Consider the following 17410-nt stretch of genomic DNA (forward strand, 5'->3'; position numbering starts at 1 on the left):
ACAGTCTGCTCTGGGTCCACTCCAGCTGGGGCTGGCAATAGGATGTTGCCCTGCTGTCCAAGTCCAGGTTTTAACAAAATGTCTGAAGTCTGTATTTTTTTTTTCTAGATTTACCTTTTTTTTTAATTAATAAATTTTATTTTTATATTGCCCATACAATTGCAATCCCCCCATTCTGACCCCAATCCCTCCCCTCCCGCCCCCCACCCCCCTTGAAGTCCGTATTTGTAATTGAATGGGAGCAGCAGCTCAATGCAGCAACGCCTCCACTGGAGCCAGGCCACCTTTCCTGCTCCTCTCATTTATTGTCTGCAGCACCTCCCATAGACGTTGGCTCCACCCGGCCAGCATCTGAGTGGGGGCAGTGGCTCTCATTCCTTGCTTCAGCAGGCCATTATACCACTGTATAATCCCTGCAGCTTTGGGATTATAGGGAGTGTGAAACTTCCATTCAACACTCATGTTCTTGGCCCATTGCTGCACCCGGGCTCCTGTAAAATGAGTCCCTTGGTCGCTCTCCACTACCAGTGGACGTCCATATGCAGCACATAGGCGTGCCAGTGCTGCCAAAACTGCCTTTTTGTCCGCATGTGGGGCGGGGTAAGCTGCCAATAACCCGGTAGCAGTGTCTACACAGGTGACCGCATATTGTTGTCCATCGGAGCAAGGTAGTGGTCCAATGATGTCAATCTGCCAGCGTGTCAGGGGTACCTGCCCCGCAACACCTGGCCTGTAGATGCAAAAGGTCTCCGGGGGTAAGTCCTAGAATACACTACACATTGTTCACAAACAGTCTGAATTTCTTCTAAAGTTACAGGTAGACCCCAGGCACGCACAGTGGCCCACATTGTCTTTTGCCCTGTGTGGAGCAAGCATCTGTGCAGCCACTGCTCAACATCCCACCCCGGAGCAGTTTCAAGCCATCGAATCTGCCTCATCGTTGCCTGGTGAGGCTAATGGGGCATGTCCTGTGACATGATAAACAGTCACCTACTTGTGATGCCCCAGATCCCATAGATCTTTCCATAGGGCCTGGCCCCACAATGGCCGATGCAGGACTGTCCAGTCATTTAGATTCCACGTGGAAATCCACAGTGTCAGGCCCCTGTACACAGCCCAACTGTCAGTACACATTACTAGAGGGGAAGGCTCATGGGCCACCACCATCCATACTGCTTGCAGTTCAGCCCATTGGCTGCTCTGTCCTGTCCTGTTTCAAACCAAATAGTGTCTGTTTCTGGGTGTACAGCCACCGCTGTCCAAGAGGCTGGCTGGCCCCGGCTGGAGCCATCTGTATACCAGGCCTCTGCTGGAATCGGTGCTCATCCCTCCTCATAGGGCTAGCTTCAGGTTTGGCTTCTACACAGGCTTCCGAAGTTGATTCCATACTAACATATATCACAGGACCAAGAACCTCCTGCAACTTTGCCCTTTAAGGGGCTAGTTGACAGGGTGCAGCGCTGTTGTAAGTGTGCCCCCCACTTCGCCAAAGTGGGCGTTTGAGCAGTACCACTATGGGGCTTTGTTGTCCATTCCCATACCCATCCAGCTATTGGGTAAGTGGTTCTCACTGAGACAGGGGCTGTGGCAATTATACTTTCAGTAGCTAGTAAGGCTGCATATACCGCAGCTAACTATTTCTCAATTAAGGAATACCTAACCTCAGCCCCCTGAGCAGCAGTCCTTCTCAGGGGCATGAACCTCTGGTCTTCTCGCAGCTGCTGCCATAATTCCAACAAATATGCATTGGGCTGCACGTGTATTTTAGTGCTATCTACACCTGCTCTCACTAAATCTGTCCACATTTGATTACTGGTGACTTTAATAGGTTCTGTGATGCCAAGAGGCTTCCTTGACCTCCTTGTCATTCCTTTTGACTTTTCAGAAACTACCCGTATTCCTTTCTGAGTTTGAGAATGCTGGCTCTCAACTTCGCCCAAGCTAGCTATCACTGTTGTGATGTCATGTATCTGACATCCCACATAGGGGGCTAGAACTGCCATGAGGGATCCAAATGAGGATGAGGGGCATTCTTTAATACCAAGTCTCTCATCCCTGCTGTGAAACGCTCGTCGTCAGGACCACGGGTATTCACATTAAACATGGCCTGCCGCATCCCCAGTTCCTGAAGTACCTGTATCAGCTTGGCGTACGTCTGCCATCTGCTTACTGTCTGCGACATGTCTCCTGCATCAGCCCATACTCTCCTTATGGCAGCCATTATCCATTCCAGGAGGGTGTGGTCGCCCTTGCCATACCGCTGGCTGTTCTGTAGCCTCTGTTGCAAGGATGGGTGTGAAGTCACGGAAGCCAGTCTCTCCATCTCTTGTGCCATGCAAATAATCCCATCTACCCCCAGGTCCCATAAATGTAGCAGCGAGGCTGCCAAGGGTTCCCCTGGTTTCTGGCGGAACTGTTTGCCCAAGTCCACCAGTTCCGCCTGGGTGTATGGTTGATAGGTAGTAAATTCTGTCATTTGTGGTGGTCCAGCAGCCTGACCCCCCTGGGGCCATGGGTAGCTGCTGCTTCATTTTCTGAGTCACTACCAGGTGGGCCCGGAGCATGGGACCAGTCTCCTCCTCTCCAGAGGAGTCTGGCATCTCCAGGGTCACAGGTTGTTTTGCCATTGCCGGTTGAGACTCAGGCAAAGGGCCTGAGGAGAGGGAGGCTTCCCTCTCCTCCTCTCTGAGGAGGGGTCTGGCATCTCTGGAGTCGCAGGTTGGTTTGCCACCACTGGCTGCAATTCGGGCTAAGGGCCAGCCTCCCTCTCCTTCCTTTCTGAGACGGAGTCTGGCATCTCCAGAATGGTGGGTTGGTTTCTCCAAACTTCTTTCTCCAGAATCCTCAAATGTTGTTGCAGTATCTGCATCTCTTCTTGCATCTCATCACGTTCTTGCTGGATTCTAGATTGCTCTCTCTGCCTGGACTCTCGCAGAGCTGTGAGAAACACCCACCCCACGGCTCCTGCCGCCTCACAGGCAGTGCATCCATTCAGGGTTTCTTCTAGTTCATACAGGGCCTGTTCCAACTGCCCTGGGGATCCATCTATCTCTGGCCATTCCTGGGGAGGGGCCCACTGGGCGAGGAGGTCGGCCACCCAGTACCATCTGCTTGTGGTCGGCCACCCAGCAATCCCTCCCCAGGTTCCAAAGGGTTTCATTTGCGTAGAGCTGTCCTGCTTTGAACTGTCCTGCCGTCTACGCCAGTTGTAACGCAACCAACCCATTCCGGGTAGGTTTATTAACAGTTCTTGCAGCTACATGCTCTTCGCTGTTGTTTGTAGTCACTGTACTCCTCTGTACACTCCAGTGCACTCCTCTACCCTCGACACCGCACCACCACCACCCCGCACTCTGCTGTGCCACCCTTATAAACCAGTCTCTTAGCCCAGGTGTACCCACCTATGCATGCCCATACTCTTCTCCAGGTGCCTGCCATCAGGCATGCATTAGGACCATCTATCCTAATGGTGGAAGGGCAGAAAAGCCTGATGCCTTTTACCTACCCTATAGCATCAAAAACATACTAGGACAAAAGTCCCGAGCCACCAGTCAAGGAACTGCAAGACCCAAAGACCCAAAGCCCCAAGACCCAAAGCCTATGTACGGCTATAAAAACCCTAATGTGGTCTTCACTTAATGGCAACCCATTTTCCAGACCCCTCCCTTGCAGAAGCTGTTCTGCCTCTTTATCTCTCCTTCCATAAATCTTCTCAGGCTTGGCTACTGGCAGGAACTAGCCTGTTTCTTTAATAAAGCTCTTTTGCGGGGCCTCCCCGGTGGTGCAGTGGGTTGAGCGCAGCACTGTGAAGCTGTCTACAGTCTATGCAGCGCAGGTTCGATTCCCGGCTGGCCAGGGACCTCTCCTGTCTCGCCCGCTGCTCCCCTCAGCAGGGCTTTCAGTCTGTCTGCCTGTTCTGTTCCCCACTCTATGGTGAATCCTCTTACCATCCCATGCCTCTGGCCTGTACCCCAGCTCTTGTATAAATAAAAATAAATCTTTAGGGCCTCTCTGGTGGCGCAGGGGTTAAGATGCAGTCTGTGAAGCTGTCTGCAGACTCTGCAGCACAAGTTAAATCCCCGGCCCACCCAGGAGCAACCCACATGGCGCAGCAGACCTCTCCTGTTATCCTGCTGCTCCCCTCAGCAGTATACTTCGGTCAATCTGCCTGTTCTGTTTCCTGCTCTGTTTCTGGTGAATCCTCTCACCACCCACACCTCTGGCCTGTACCCCAGCTCTTGTATGCATAAATAGATAAATATTAAAAAAAAATCTTCAAAAATTAAATTAAAATTAACAAGTACTTTCAAAAAAAAAAAAAAAAGCTCTTTTGCTTTACTCACTGCTGAATGAGATGGTGGTGGGGGTGGGGTTCATTCTTTACTCTTCGAACATGGTTCCTGGTTAGATGTTTGTCACTCACAAGACTGCCTCCCTGTCACTATATAGGCATCTTTTTTTTTTTTTTAAAGATTTATTTATTTATTTATACAAGCACTGGGCACAGTCAGAAGCGCGGGAGGGTGAGAGAATTCACCAGAGCCAGAGCGGGGAGCAGAGCAGGCAGAAGGACCGAAGTACACTGCTGAGGGGAGCAGAGGGCGAGCCAGGAGAGGTCTGCGCGACATGTGGGCCGCCATGTGGGACCGAACTCCTGCGGCAGAGGCTGCGGACTGCCCCATATAGTGCGGTGCCCAGCCCCTTGCGCCACCGGGGAGACCCTCGATTCATCTATTATTAAAGCAGCTTAGATCCATAAAACTAACTCAGATTTTTGTTGGTATCTCCCTGTTTGTGAGGCTCCTGATACAGTATTAGAAAATGTCCAGATTATTTGCGCCTACTTGCATATTTTCCCCTAATGATTATGGTTGAACTAATGCCTTTAATTGGAAAATGTGGGATCTCCATGTATGTACGGGGACAGCGTCAGCTCAGCCCAACCCCCACCAGGCCCTGGGCCGCTCGGGTCACAGCCTCTCCCATTCCCCGCTTCCCTGTCCCAGCATTCCCGGCGCTTCCCGCGCTCTCCTGTTCCCGGCATTCCCCGCGCCTCCTAGTTCCCGGCGCTCCTCGCGGCCAGGGCCCTCAGCTCGGCGAACCCCGCCCGGGCGCGACGGTTAGCGCGGCCTTGTCTTCGTGGCTTGGTCACGCCTGCGCGGCCGGAGCCATTGGACCAGGCCCCCAGGCTACGAACGTCACGCGCCGGTGATTGGCGGCCTCGGCAGCCTGCTCCGAGCTTCCCCCAATGCAGGGGGGCGGCGTGAAGGGATTGGTTGTGGGCCACCAGGGCCCGCCCCTCGCTCACCGCGCGCGGCAGGCGGGTCCCGCGGACCGGAGAGTGCCTGGGCGGCCTTTCTAGAGGAAGGTGGCGATCAGGCGGTGAGGGGCTTCTTGCTGTGGATGGGCTGCGGGCAGCTCGGGCAGGTTGCGGGCGCCGGAGGTAGGTGCGGGGCGCGAGGGGCGCCCCGCGGGCGGGCGGGCGGGCCGGCCGGCCCTGCGGCCTGTGCTAGGACGCGCCCTTCTCCTCCCTCCCGGGCCTAGGGCCGCGGGCTCGGGCGGCGGCTGGGCGGGTCCGGCCACGCGGAGTCCGGGCCATTGTGAGGCATCATGGCCGCGAGTCTCGGAGAACGCCTGGCTGCCGGCCCCGCCGGGGGCGGGGTGTGAGGGGGCAGGCCCGGGCCCAGGCGGCGCGGACACGGGTCACTTTGCCTATGGGTAAACAGCCCGAGTGTGAAGAAGCTCCTCGCTCTGTGGGCCCCAAGCCGCTCCCGGTGGGAAAGGCGTGAACCCGGGTGGCAAGACCCTGCTATGTGTAACGTGGTTTGGGAAATCTGAGAAGTCACCCAAGTCTTTTTTTCCACCAAATGCTCGTGTATGGAGTGTCGTGTAGGTATTCGGAATGTGGTCTTATTGTAACGATGAGTGTGGTAGAAATAAATGGAAGGTGGCAACCTGTTGGCAGTGATACCTGTCAAGTATCTTCAGCACTTGGGTTGCTCGCGGTAGGAATTTTGTTTACCTTTTGCATGTATGCATGTACTTTTTTACTCGATGCACGCCAATCCAGTCTAGGGCTGTTGACTGAGAGGCCAACCACTAGGGGAGGATACTCTGTTTCCTGGCTGCAGACTGGATTCCCCAGTCTTGGGGCCTCAGGCTGACCCACCTCAGGCAGTCTGTCACTCATCAGAAGGAGCCAGTGACCAGTTGGTGCTGCTGCCTGTGAGTACAGGATGTGAGGTCCCTTGGAGGATGACAAAAGAAATGGATGAGGTCATACTGCTGTGGAATTGGGGGGGAGGCTGCAGTATGAGAGGCTTGACCTAAAGGCAGCAGCCACAGCACGAGACCATCACAACAGTGCCTCAATGTCAGCCCAGCAAGTGGACTCCAGTGAAGGATGCTGTCCAAGTGTATTGGTTTTACCCCTGTGTCAGGGATCCAGGGCACCCTGATATGAGTTTGCTGCTGGCTCACAGTCCAGTTGGCAAGCAAGTCTTGCATTCATGTGTTAAGTCCACTGAAACAGTAGTGAGGCCAGTGGGCCATAGAACCACTTTTTGAGCCAGGCACTGTTTGGGGAACACGTCTAAGGGGGTATTTTGTAATTTTGTGGCCTTGGGGCAGGAAATAGGATTCTGACTGGTTTGCTTAGTTTTAGCCTTTCATCATAGTAGCCACCTCTCCTCTGGTGATCTTATCCAGCCTCCTGGCTTTGGCCACCTCTTCTTGACTTCTCCATCTTGTCCATCTCCAGCCCAGTGGAGCCTCTGAGCTGCCACTCTTTCTTGTCTTAGTGTGTTATTTCAATATTAAGCCATATCCAACCAAACCCTGATCGTCACCTATCCCAGAACCCTCCTAGTGCTGTCTTTACCACCTCAGTTTGATAGCTCTGTCCTTCAGTTTGGAGTTCCCTGAATTTCTCTCTTAGGTCATCACATGACCCTCAGGACCACATCTCACCACCTCTAACTTAATGTCTTGATCCAAGACTCTTAATTCTTCTGCTTGCTCTCACCCATGCCTCTCATCTAATTTTTTTTCTGGAGCAGAGGGATTCTTTTAAACTGCAAGACAGTGTAAGACCAGGGCAGTACAGACTGGAGCCAGCTTGACTGGACGGTAAAGCAGCTCCACCACTTTTTAACTGTGACCTTGAGAAAGTTGCTTAACATTTCTCTCAGTGCTGTGTCATAACTAGTGGGTGAAAATGCATGAAACTCCTAGAATAGAACCTGACTGAGGGTTGAATCCCATTCTTTTTCTTTTCTTTTTTTTAAGATTTATTTTTATTTATTTATGCACATGGAGGCCAGAGGTGGGGGAGGGTTGTGTGTGAGAGGATTCACCAAAGACAAAGTAGGAAGCAGAACAGGTGGATCTACTGAAATACACTGCTGAGGGGAGCAGCGGGCAAGACAGGACATCTCTGTGCCATGTGGGTCAGCTCCCTGGCTGGAGATGGAACCATGCCTCAGTGGGCTGTGAATAGCTTGATAGCGCTGAAACTTTAACCCCTGTGCCACCACGGATTCCCAGGATGCCATTCTTGTCTTTGGATCATGTGACCTCATTGATTAGCCCCTCCTCTCCAGTGGTCCATCTCTTTGAGTAGAAGACCAAAGTTTCTTACCTGCCATACCAACTCCTACCCTAGGGCCTTTGTTCAGTGTTGTCTGGGATGCCCACCCAGCACTCCTCTGCCTTCAAATGGACATTGACTGTGAGATCTTCACTGGCCTTTCAGAAATGCTTCCTTTTGTCCAACTCTTTGCTTTGTTTTCTCTCTTTTTATTTTTATGATTTATTTATTTATGCATACAAGAACTGGGGTATTGGCCAGAGGGGTGTGTGTGGGGGGGCATAAGAGGATTCACCAGAGACAGAATGGGGAACAGAACAGGCATATTGACTGAAATACACTGCTGAGGGAAGCAGTGGGCGAGACAGGAGAAGTCTGCTGCGCCATGTGAGTCACCTCCTTGGGCAGGGATTGAACTCGTGCTGCACTGGCTGCGTGTAGCTTCATAGTGCTGCGTCTTAACCCCTTGTACCACCAGGGAGGCCCTGTTTTCTCTTTACTCTTCTCATTGGATAACACAGCACATGCTGCCTCCTAAGGCTGAGCGCTTTCCCTGGACTCCCAAGGAGAATATTCTCTCTGACCACTTCACTTCTTCAAGGCCTCCAGTATCATCATCTTGCTTTGTGCTTCTGTGTTGGCTCTAGCTTAGCCTTTTTCATAAGGTAGCAGGTGCCCCCACCCTGTACCACCGTTTGTTTCAATCCCTCCTTTTTCTGTCTTCTTCACTTTAGTTCATTCAGCCTCCAGAATCATGCAGATTAACTCTTGCTGAGGTTTCCTCAGACCTTCCTGGTCCTGAGGGATTGGTCCTCTGTAGCAACGGATGTGCTGACTAGTAGCAATGGTCCTCTGTAGCAATGGATGTGCTGACTTGTCTGTCCTTTAAAAGAATCCTTATTGGTTGCCAGGAGACTGGCATAGTGTTCCTCATGCTTTTCTGACTGTAGCCTCCTTAGAGTTTATAGCAGTTCTGAGTCAATCATTATCTATATGCTGTATTTCCTTGATCCTAAGCACCTTCAAGGGACATACCTTTGGAGGAGGTATTGTGTTAAATTCAGAAATACAAGGACGTCATAGAATCTAGGAAGTAGAAAGACAGCGCAGTGGTCACTGCCCTTTACCAGCTCTGTCCATATGGTGGGGGACCTTGTTTCTTGATGGTAGCGCCTTCCATAAAGTATTTGGTCAATATTTGTTGAATGAATGAATGAAATCTAAAGTCACTTGTGTCCTCTTCAAAGTGCAGCCACCGTGCTCTATCCCTTCACTGTAAACACCATAAACTTATTTTTTTTTAAAGATTTACTTATTTTATGCATACAATAACTGGGGTACAGGCCAGAGATGTGGGGGGGGTGAGATGATTCATCAGAGACAGAGCGGGGAACAAAACAGGCGGACTAACTGAAATACACTGCTAAGGGGAGCAGCAGGCGAGTCAGGAGGGGTCTGCTGTGGGTAGCTCCTTGGCTGGGGATCAAACTCTTGCTGCAGTGGCTGTGGATAAGTTCATAGGTTGCGTCTTAACCCCTTGCACCACCATGGAGGGCCCATAAACTTCTTAAATATAGCAATTTGTTCTGTCCATGCACTTAGGCTGCTCCATGCAGATGTATCTGCCTCTGTATGTGGCATGTTCACACACGTGTATCTGTGTATGTGCATGTGCTTCTGCTCCAGTGCCAGGCCCTCTGCATACCTCAGGGTTTTTTGATTGCCCCCCTGTCCTACCTTTTTAGCTTCATGCCATCCGTTTGTCATCCTCCCTCTGGCATGAAGCTTTCCAGATTTGTGTTCTCAACCTTCTTCTTGGTTTGTGTTCTCTCTGGGTGACTTCTCTCCTGTGGCTTTGGTAACTGACACCTCCCTCATGTATTCTGGCCCTCTATATCTCGGCCAGTCACACCACCAGAACTGTGGCTGCAGCCTGTTGGACAGACCTGCCTAGAGGTGTCATTCATTCTTCTCTGTGGGCTTCTACCTAAATTCTAGGATATGTGTGTCTTTCCAGAGGAAGAACCTCATCTGCCTTCAGTTCCCTCTTGTCTCTGCTCTCCACCTCTACCCGTCAGCAACTCAGTCAATTCTGTGTCAGTGTTCTTTGGAGCTCCAACTTCCCTCACCAGGGCCTCATTTATACCTTTGTCCTCTGGTCTTGAGGGCTGCCCCATATGCCTCTAGCAGAGGCACTCTTCGTGGCACAGCTGTCGAGCCTCTTTTTCAAAGAGGGACTAAGTTGTGGCACAAGAGTTCCCCTATCTCGATGGCCCCTAATTGCCCCCAGGATGTGCCTTGATTCCAACTCTCTCCTATGGGACTCCCTCCCAAAACTCTGGCAGTCTCCTTTCCCCACTGCCCCTCTACTGGGAACAGAACCATGCCACCTCTGGTGACGTCAGAATGCTCCATCACTGTCCTGTCCACGTGCCACCTTGTAGGGCCCAGGAGAGCCCTGGTTTCCATGGGTAGAAGAGCGCCTGGCCGTACCTCTGAGGCTCTAGTGCTGCAGAGTTGAGCTGAGGGTCTCGCGCTCGCCCTCTGACTGACCCAGCTGTAGCAGGTGAGTGGATCATTGTTGCACTGATGGCTGGAGTGAGGCCACACACCTTATGTGTGTTCTGAAAAGGGCAGCCTTATACTGTGTGCTCGCTTACCTAATAAACTGAGTTAGGGGAATGATGTGGTAAAGTTTAGTATAGTTTTTTTTCCTAGTCATTTTTGAGCCTTAAGATAATGTTTTTTTCTTCTGAAGTGAGAATTACAGTGGACAGTTAATAAAATATTTAACTTTGGCCTTAAATTATAATTTAGGTTCTGAAGAAAAAAAGTAAAGTTAGTTTGCTTTGAAGCCTAGATGGTTCTTGTTGGCAGCATTATTTCAAGTTCTTACTACACTATTAATAATCCTCTTGGTACCAGAGAAGCACAAGGTTTCTGTCATTTTGTGATGATGTTTTTAAATCTCTTTGCAGGTGAAAGAAGAAAAGTGCCACTTTGGCATGAAGACAGACTCGCTTAGTCGTCAGTCATTTAAGCTGAGTGCATTGTGATTTCCAATAATTGAGGCAGTGGTTCTAAAAGCTGTCTACATTAATGAAAAGAGCAATGTGGCCAGCTTGACTAAGCCGCCAGCGTGTGCAGCGCGGGCAGGACGGCACCTGGGTCTCGATGGACTTGTGCATGTTAGCTGTATAGATTTATGTAAGGTTTTTAAAACTCTGGTCTTTTAAAATAGTCTTAACTACTTTTGCTATGGAGACATATGAGAGTCCCTCTCCTATCCCGCGTGAGACCGCAGGAGAAGCGGTGATGGAGAACCGAGCGTGCCCCCTCCAAGCGCTGCCCCGTGAACAGTCTCCACCACCTCCCCTGCAAACGTCCAGTGATGCAGAGGTAATGGACGTTGGCTCTGGTGGTGATGGACAGGCCGAACCCCCTGCTGAGGACCCACTCAACTTCTTCGGAGCTTCTCTTCTCTCCAAAGGATCCTTCTCTAAGGCCCGTCTCCTCATAGATCCGAACTGTAGTGGCCACAGCCCGCGCACCGCCCGGCACGCACCTGCGGTCCGGAAGTTCTCCCCTGACCTTAAGTTGCTTAAGGATGTAAAAATTAGCGTGAGCTTTACCGAGAGCTGCAGGAGTAAGGACAGGAAGGTGCTGTACACAGGAGTGGAGCGTGACACTCGCACAGAGTGCAGTCTGGCCCTTAGCCCTGTCAGTGGAGACGTGCATGCTTGTCCCTTTGGCGGGAGTGTTGGTAATGGGGTAGGTGTAGGGGGTGAGAGTGCTGATAAGAAGGATGAGGAGAATGAGCTGGATCAGGAAAAGAGAGTGGAGTATGCAGTGCTCGATGAGTTAGAAGATTTTACTGACAATTTGGAGCTAGATGAAGAAGGAACAGGCGGGTTCACGGCTAAAGCAATCGTGCAAAGAGACAGAGTGGATGAAGAAGCCTTGAATTTCTCCTATGAGGTATGTTGGCAGCCCCTCCTTTGGAGCGCTCTTAGCAAAACCCAAAGAAAAGTATGTGGGAATTTCAGTATCCTTTGAAAGCTGATGTTGCAGGGAAAAAAAAAATAACCACCCACACGAGGTACAATAACATTTATGTGGAAAAGGAGTCCAGGTTCTTAGTTTCTTGATGAATTGTTTGTACCTTTTTCCCAATGAGTTGGGGGGTGCTGCTGAGAAGTGCTACTTGGTGTTGTGTGCAACTGTGCCAAGTGTGTTGGTTTCAGTTGTTGATTTCCTCCTGTTTGTTTTTCAGATGATCAGGCACTAAAAAGCCACATCTAGGCCCCTTTTCTTGAGAGTGCCTTATTTTGCTGTCTGTTCTCACTAATGTTTTTAAGTTTGCCCGTCCGTGGTACAGGAACTTGGGGGCTAGGGACTATAGTATCTGAATAGCATGTTTTATAGGATGAATTTGACAACGATGTTGATGCTCTGCTGGAAGAGGGACTTTGCGCTCCCAAAAAGAGACGAATGGAGGAGAAATATGGAGGGGACAGTGACCACCCATCTGATGGAGAAACAAGTGTGCAGCCAATGATGACCAAGATTAAAACAGTGCTCAAAAGTAAGTTGGCAGGTCAGGAGGTAGTGAGTGTTAACAAGGCCGCAGATGTGCAGGTGTGAGTGCTCTAGGGATCACTCTGGGCAGTGAGCATGGTTTGCAGGCAGAATGGTGATGTCTGGTGAAGGGGAATCAGAACAGACACAGGGACACTTCCAGATGCACAATGACCCAGGTGTAGATCATGGTGTATGCTGTGGAAGCCCCACAGCAGCTGGTATTTTGCAGAGGAAGGGAGGAAACTTGATGGGGTGAGGAGGAGTTATTGGTATGTGCTGAGAGACAATGAGATGGTAGCCAGTGACTATGGAGATGAAGGCCAGAGGTGGGCGCTCAGTGTCAGGTCCAGATTCTGGATACTATACTGAGTATTGGGAAGCCACAAGAAGCAAGCAGGTGTTGTTAACATAATTTTTGTCTAAAAACATTACTTCTGTGGCTACAGTAAGTCCATATTCCTCAGGTGGGCAGGGTGGGACTTCATGGGTACAGGTTTTGGAGTTTCAGAGGTACAGGCAATGGAATTGTGTTTGGATTTAAGGAAAACAGTTGTGAAGTGGCCAGAGTTGTGCCTGCAATGTTCCTTCATTGATGCAGTAAAGGTCTGAGAAGAATCAGTATTGGCTTCTATCTTTCCTGGCCTGGAGGCCCCGTGAGTGTCCAGGTGGAGATGTTGGTGCTGCCTGGGCAGTTGGACAGCAGAGAACAATTGACATGCTTTATCTGCTCACACGAGACTGCTGAAGTTGCAGGGAGAGCACAAAGCAAACCTTGGGCATGCAAGTGATGTTTCAGGCTGAGAACCAGAGTGCAGAAGGTGGTGAGGCACACAGTGTGAGGAAATTGAGGTCAGGTGGCATCTCATCTGATTACAGAGCAGACATATCAGTGCTGGGTGTAGTGTACATCTGTCCATGTTGTGTAGTAGTTGGAAACGGGATGGGTGTTGGCTTTATTTATTAATTTTTAAAGATTTATTTAATGCTAATGGCGGGAGGGAAAAAAAACCAAAAAAAATAAAGATTTGTTTATTTATGCATACAAGAACTGGGGTACAGGTCAGAGGTGCGGGAGGGTGAGAGGATTCACCAGAGACAGTGGGGAGCAGAACAGGCGGATTGACTGAAAACACTGCTGAGGGGAGCAGCGGGTGGGGATTGAACTCATGCTGCAGAGGCCACAGATAGCTTCATAATGCTATGCTTAATCCCTTGCACTACCAGGGAGGCCCGGGTGTTGGTTTTAGCAATAGAGGTGGAGATGAGCCTGGTATCTCAGTTTCTTTCTCGGGAGGGGCGAGGAATAATCTTTACCTCTGGGAGGCTTGCTCTTGAGTAGCCTACAGGTTAGCAGTACTCCTGGCAGTGCCTGCATTGAGCACTGTGGCTCCCTTCCCACTGCAGCCTGTCTGCCTGGAAACTTGCTTACCCCACTGCTTCCCTCCTGGGAACTGCCTTGTGGGCTTCACACTGGTAGACTGGGTGTGAACTGCATGTGAGCTCTCCAGATAGATGGCTAAGCCAACTTAGTGGGTGCTCATTGTCACAAATGAGTGACCCAGATGAACCCGTGTTATGCTTGGCTCATAGTTCATTTGTTTCTCATTCTGATTTAGCTCAGAGCTAGTGTAAAGCAGCTTCATCTTGGCCTTAGCCCACAGGGAAGAGTGCCCTCCAGCATTCCCTCTTGGGGCTCTCTGATTCTAGCCATCTGTCCAGTATCAGCTGTGTGTGTGGCCTCAGGGCTGGAGTCAGTGCTGCTGAGCTCGGGCCTGCTATCCATGTGCCACTCCCTTTTCCTTCAGTCATTTATGCCACTTTCATCATCAAAAAAAAAGTCTTTATGCTTTCCCAGCAACCAGATTTTTCTAGCTTTCACTTGCATTTATCCTTTTGTCTCAATTTTTTTTAAGGTTTATTTATTTATGCATACAATAACTGGGGTGTAAGCCAGAGGTGCAGGAGCATGAGAGGATTCTTCAGAGAGAGTGGGGAGCAGAACAGGCAGATCTACTGAAATACACTGCTGAGGGGAGCAGTGGGCAAGGCAGGAGAAGTCTGCTGCGCCATGTGGGTCACCTCCCTGGCTGGCTGGGGAGTCAAATTCATGCTACAGTGACTGGCGATAGCTTGATACCGCTGTCTTTAACCCCTGCGCCACCAGGGAGGCCCTTGTTTCAAAATTTTCAACGTGCTCCCAATGCCTGTAAGAAATTTTCAGTTAAGTCTTTATGGGCCTCCCTGGTGGCACAGGGGTTAAAGACAGTGCTATCAAGCTATCTTCAGCCACTGCAGCATGAGTTCGATTTCCAGCCGATTCCCGGCCGGCCAGGAAGCTTACCCACATGGTGCGTCAGACCTCTCCTGTCTCGCCCATTGCTCCTCTCAGCAGTGTACTTCAGTAGATCTGCCTGCTCTGCTCCCTACTCTCTCTGGTGAATCCTTTCACCCGCCCCCCGCCGCTGCACTTCTGGCTTACACTCCAGTTCTTGTATGCATAAATAAATAAATCTTAAAAAAAAGTCTTTATGCTTTCCCAGCAACCAGGGCTGTCTGTGGCAGTTATGAAGTGGATAACATGTCTTGAGCTTTTTTTTTTATGATTGCCTGTAAAATGGGCTTGAGAATAGTGTCTTAAAACTGAGTTAGAAATTTTTTTTTTTTTTTTTAAAGATTTATACAGAGTTCACCAGTGGTCGAAGCTGGAGGTGAGGTTAGGATTTGTGTTTTGTAATACCTTCTTCTGGGCCCCTTCATGTATCATGTTTAGTCCTAGGCCTGGAGTACAGCAGCGATCAAGGTAGACAGCTTCCTGCTGTTTTGGAGAAACTTAGGTTAGTCCCAGATAAAGCATACCCATATGGCCAAGTGGCAGGTAGGACTGGGATGGGCTGTGTCTGGTGGAGGGCTAGAGGTACTCCTCTTCTCCTTTAGTTTTTAGAGGTTCTTTTCAATAGTTGCTTGCCTTTACTGATTTTATCTGTCGTGTGACATAGTTGAAAAAAGATTAGGAAAGTAACGCTGGTTTATAATATAGAGGTGGCAGGTATACATCATTATAAATTAGTGTGTGTGTATCATGTTATAATTCTTAAAACATTGAGTAGTTCTAAATGTTTTTAAAGTGATTGTAGGATGGGTTTTTTAATTTTTTTTTTTTTTGTGCAGGTCGTGGCCGCCCACCTACAGAACCGTTACCCGATGGGTGGATCATGACATTCCATAATTCTGGAGTTCCTGTGTACCTACACAGAGAGTCTCGAGTGGTCACCTGGTCCAGGCCGTACTTCTTAGGAACAGGAAGCATACGGGTAGGAAATGCATTTAGTATTACAAGTTTGCAGACTGAACATGTATATCTGCACACGTTGTATTATAGCCAAGCAGAGGCTGGTGAAGGACGTGGGATATTCAGACCTTCAAGTTCATCCTTATAATCTGTGTTGCAATTTTGCCATCCACAGAAACATGATCCTCCTCTGAGTAGCATCCCCTGCTTGCATTACAAGAAAATGAAGGATAATGAGGAAAGAGAGCAAAATAGTGAGCTCCCCCCCAGTGGGGAGGTGTCCCCTGTCAAGCCCCTGAGCCGATCTGCAGAGCTGGAGTTTCCACTGGAAGAGCCTGACTCCATGGGGCCTGACTCGGGACCTCCAGATGAGAAGGACTCTCTGGGGGCTGATGTTACCCCAGGAGCCCTGGGACAGGTGAAGGCCAAGGTTGAGGTGTGCAAAGATGAATCGGTGGGTAAGTTTTTGGATTTAACTTTATTTTTTCCTCGCTAGCCTGGACTCATCTGCAGGAATGCTACTGTATCCCATGTCTTCCCTGGTGTTTCCTTCCTGCTGAAGGCCATCATCAAACAGATATATCTGTTTCTTCGGCCTTCAAGTTGTTGGAAGACCCACTTCTGTGATCTTAGAACCTTGCCCAGGGCCTATGTGTCTTGTACTGTCATGGAGACAGTTCCTGATAGTACAGATTGGCTTTTCTCTCCAGCTGCTTTTATGATGTCTTGAAGCTTGTTTTTTCAGTAAGATGTCCTCCCATGGCATTATTTTGATCTATCCTGATTCCTTCAGAGTGAGTATCTTCAATCCATGGTGTCAGCCCTGGGAAACATCCACTCTTTTGTGGACCTTTCTCTCTTGATTCCTGGAATTACTTTTCAGACTGTGTGTTGGTGTTTTTCATTATTAGCATAGTTCTACCCATTCTGTCTTAGTTGTCTCTTCAGTAGTGACAAACCTGTTTTAGTCGACCTGCTGTGTTTCTTTCAAAGATAGCTTTGAGGTTTCAGGATTTTGAATGGATTGCTGCCTGACCTCTTTCATAACTCTATGTGGGAGGCCCTGGAAGAGCTAGGGATAAGGGTGCTGTTGTGAAGAGAGGGGGAATAGCCATGTCCCCATGCCTCAGAGAGAAGAAGAGGCCTCTGAGGAGAGAGGCATTTGGAACCTTGGGTGTCTGAGGGCAGGACAGGTTGTTTCACCAGCCTCCCCATCTTCTCTGATGGCTGGACGTACCACGGTCTCTCCTCACCCCCTCTGTCTGGCATGTCCTCCCTCCCCCACTCAGGTTGGGTCCTCGTCAGTGTGGGAACTTTTTTCGGGAATCCAGCCAGAAGGGAGCTTTCCCTTTCTGACTTAATGGTTCATTTCTTTATAGCAGCTTTTATGCACATGTGGTACCTGAATGTGTTCCTCTTTTTCTGAAACACCCTGCCTTCCACTTCCAACTTCACTCTCATGCAAGAGGTGGTTACTAGTATTTGAGTCCACACTCAGGTCTCTGCTTTACTTGTAAAGAAAGATGTAGTTGGAACTTACAGCTAAGTAGGTGCAAGTATATTGTTTTGCAGCTTCTTGTTGTAACCATACATGTCTCAATCTTAGGCGCAAACCTTTCGTCCACCTTCCTCTGTTGAGCTTACAGCAGTGGTGCAGTAGTGGTACAGGACAGGCAGGAAACCAGTGAGGCTGGAAATCTCTGGGCTGTGATAAGGTGGTGGTGGGGGGCGGCGGGGGATGCGTGGTTACAGTGGTAAGAGAAGGAGGCTCCTGAGACTTCACTCAACAGCAGACAAGGTGCCTGAGTGAGTTGTAGGACTGGACCAAAGACCTCATGCAGGGCGACATGATGAGAGCCTGTGCCACATGAGTGTATTTGCTGAGTGTGGAGGTGTCCAGAGGTAGAGCTAGTGGGGTGCATGGGAGGTAGCAAGAGAGGTGGGCAGTGGAT

The 17410-nt window shown here is 49.9% G+C and overlaps 1 protein-coding gene across 2 annotated transcripts in view; it reads left to right on the forward strand.

The window, feature by feature from the left end:
* Window positions 1-10846: 10846 nt before the first annotated feature.
* Window positions 10847-17410, forward strand: part of DGCR8 (DGCR8 microprocessor complex subunit) — a gene marked incomplete at both ends in the record, with an annotated part of 32943 nt that continues 26379 nt past the window's right edge. For both annotated transcript variants that reach the window (XM_084246318.1, XM_084246319.1), the window contains 4 exons: window positions 10847-11566; window positions 12014-12173; window positions 15338-15480; window positions 15634-15916. In XM_084246318.1, the coding sequence (XP_084102444.1) occupies window positions 10847-11566; window positions 12014-12173; window positions 15338-15480; window positions 15634-15916 (1306 nt within the window). The remainder of the gene's footprint in view (window positions 11567-12013; window positions 12174-15337; window positions 15481-15633; window positions 15917-17410) is intronic.

This window comes from Talpa europaea (genome assembly GCF_964194135.1).
Source record: "Talpa europaea genome assembly, chromosome: 10".
Taxonomy (NCBI): Eukaryota; Metazoa; Chordata; class Mammalia; order Eulipotyphla; family Talpidae; genus Talpa; species Talpa europaea.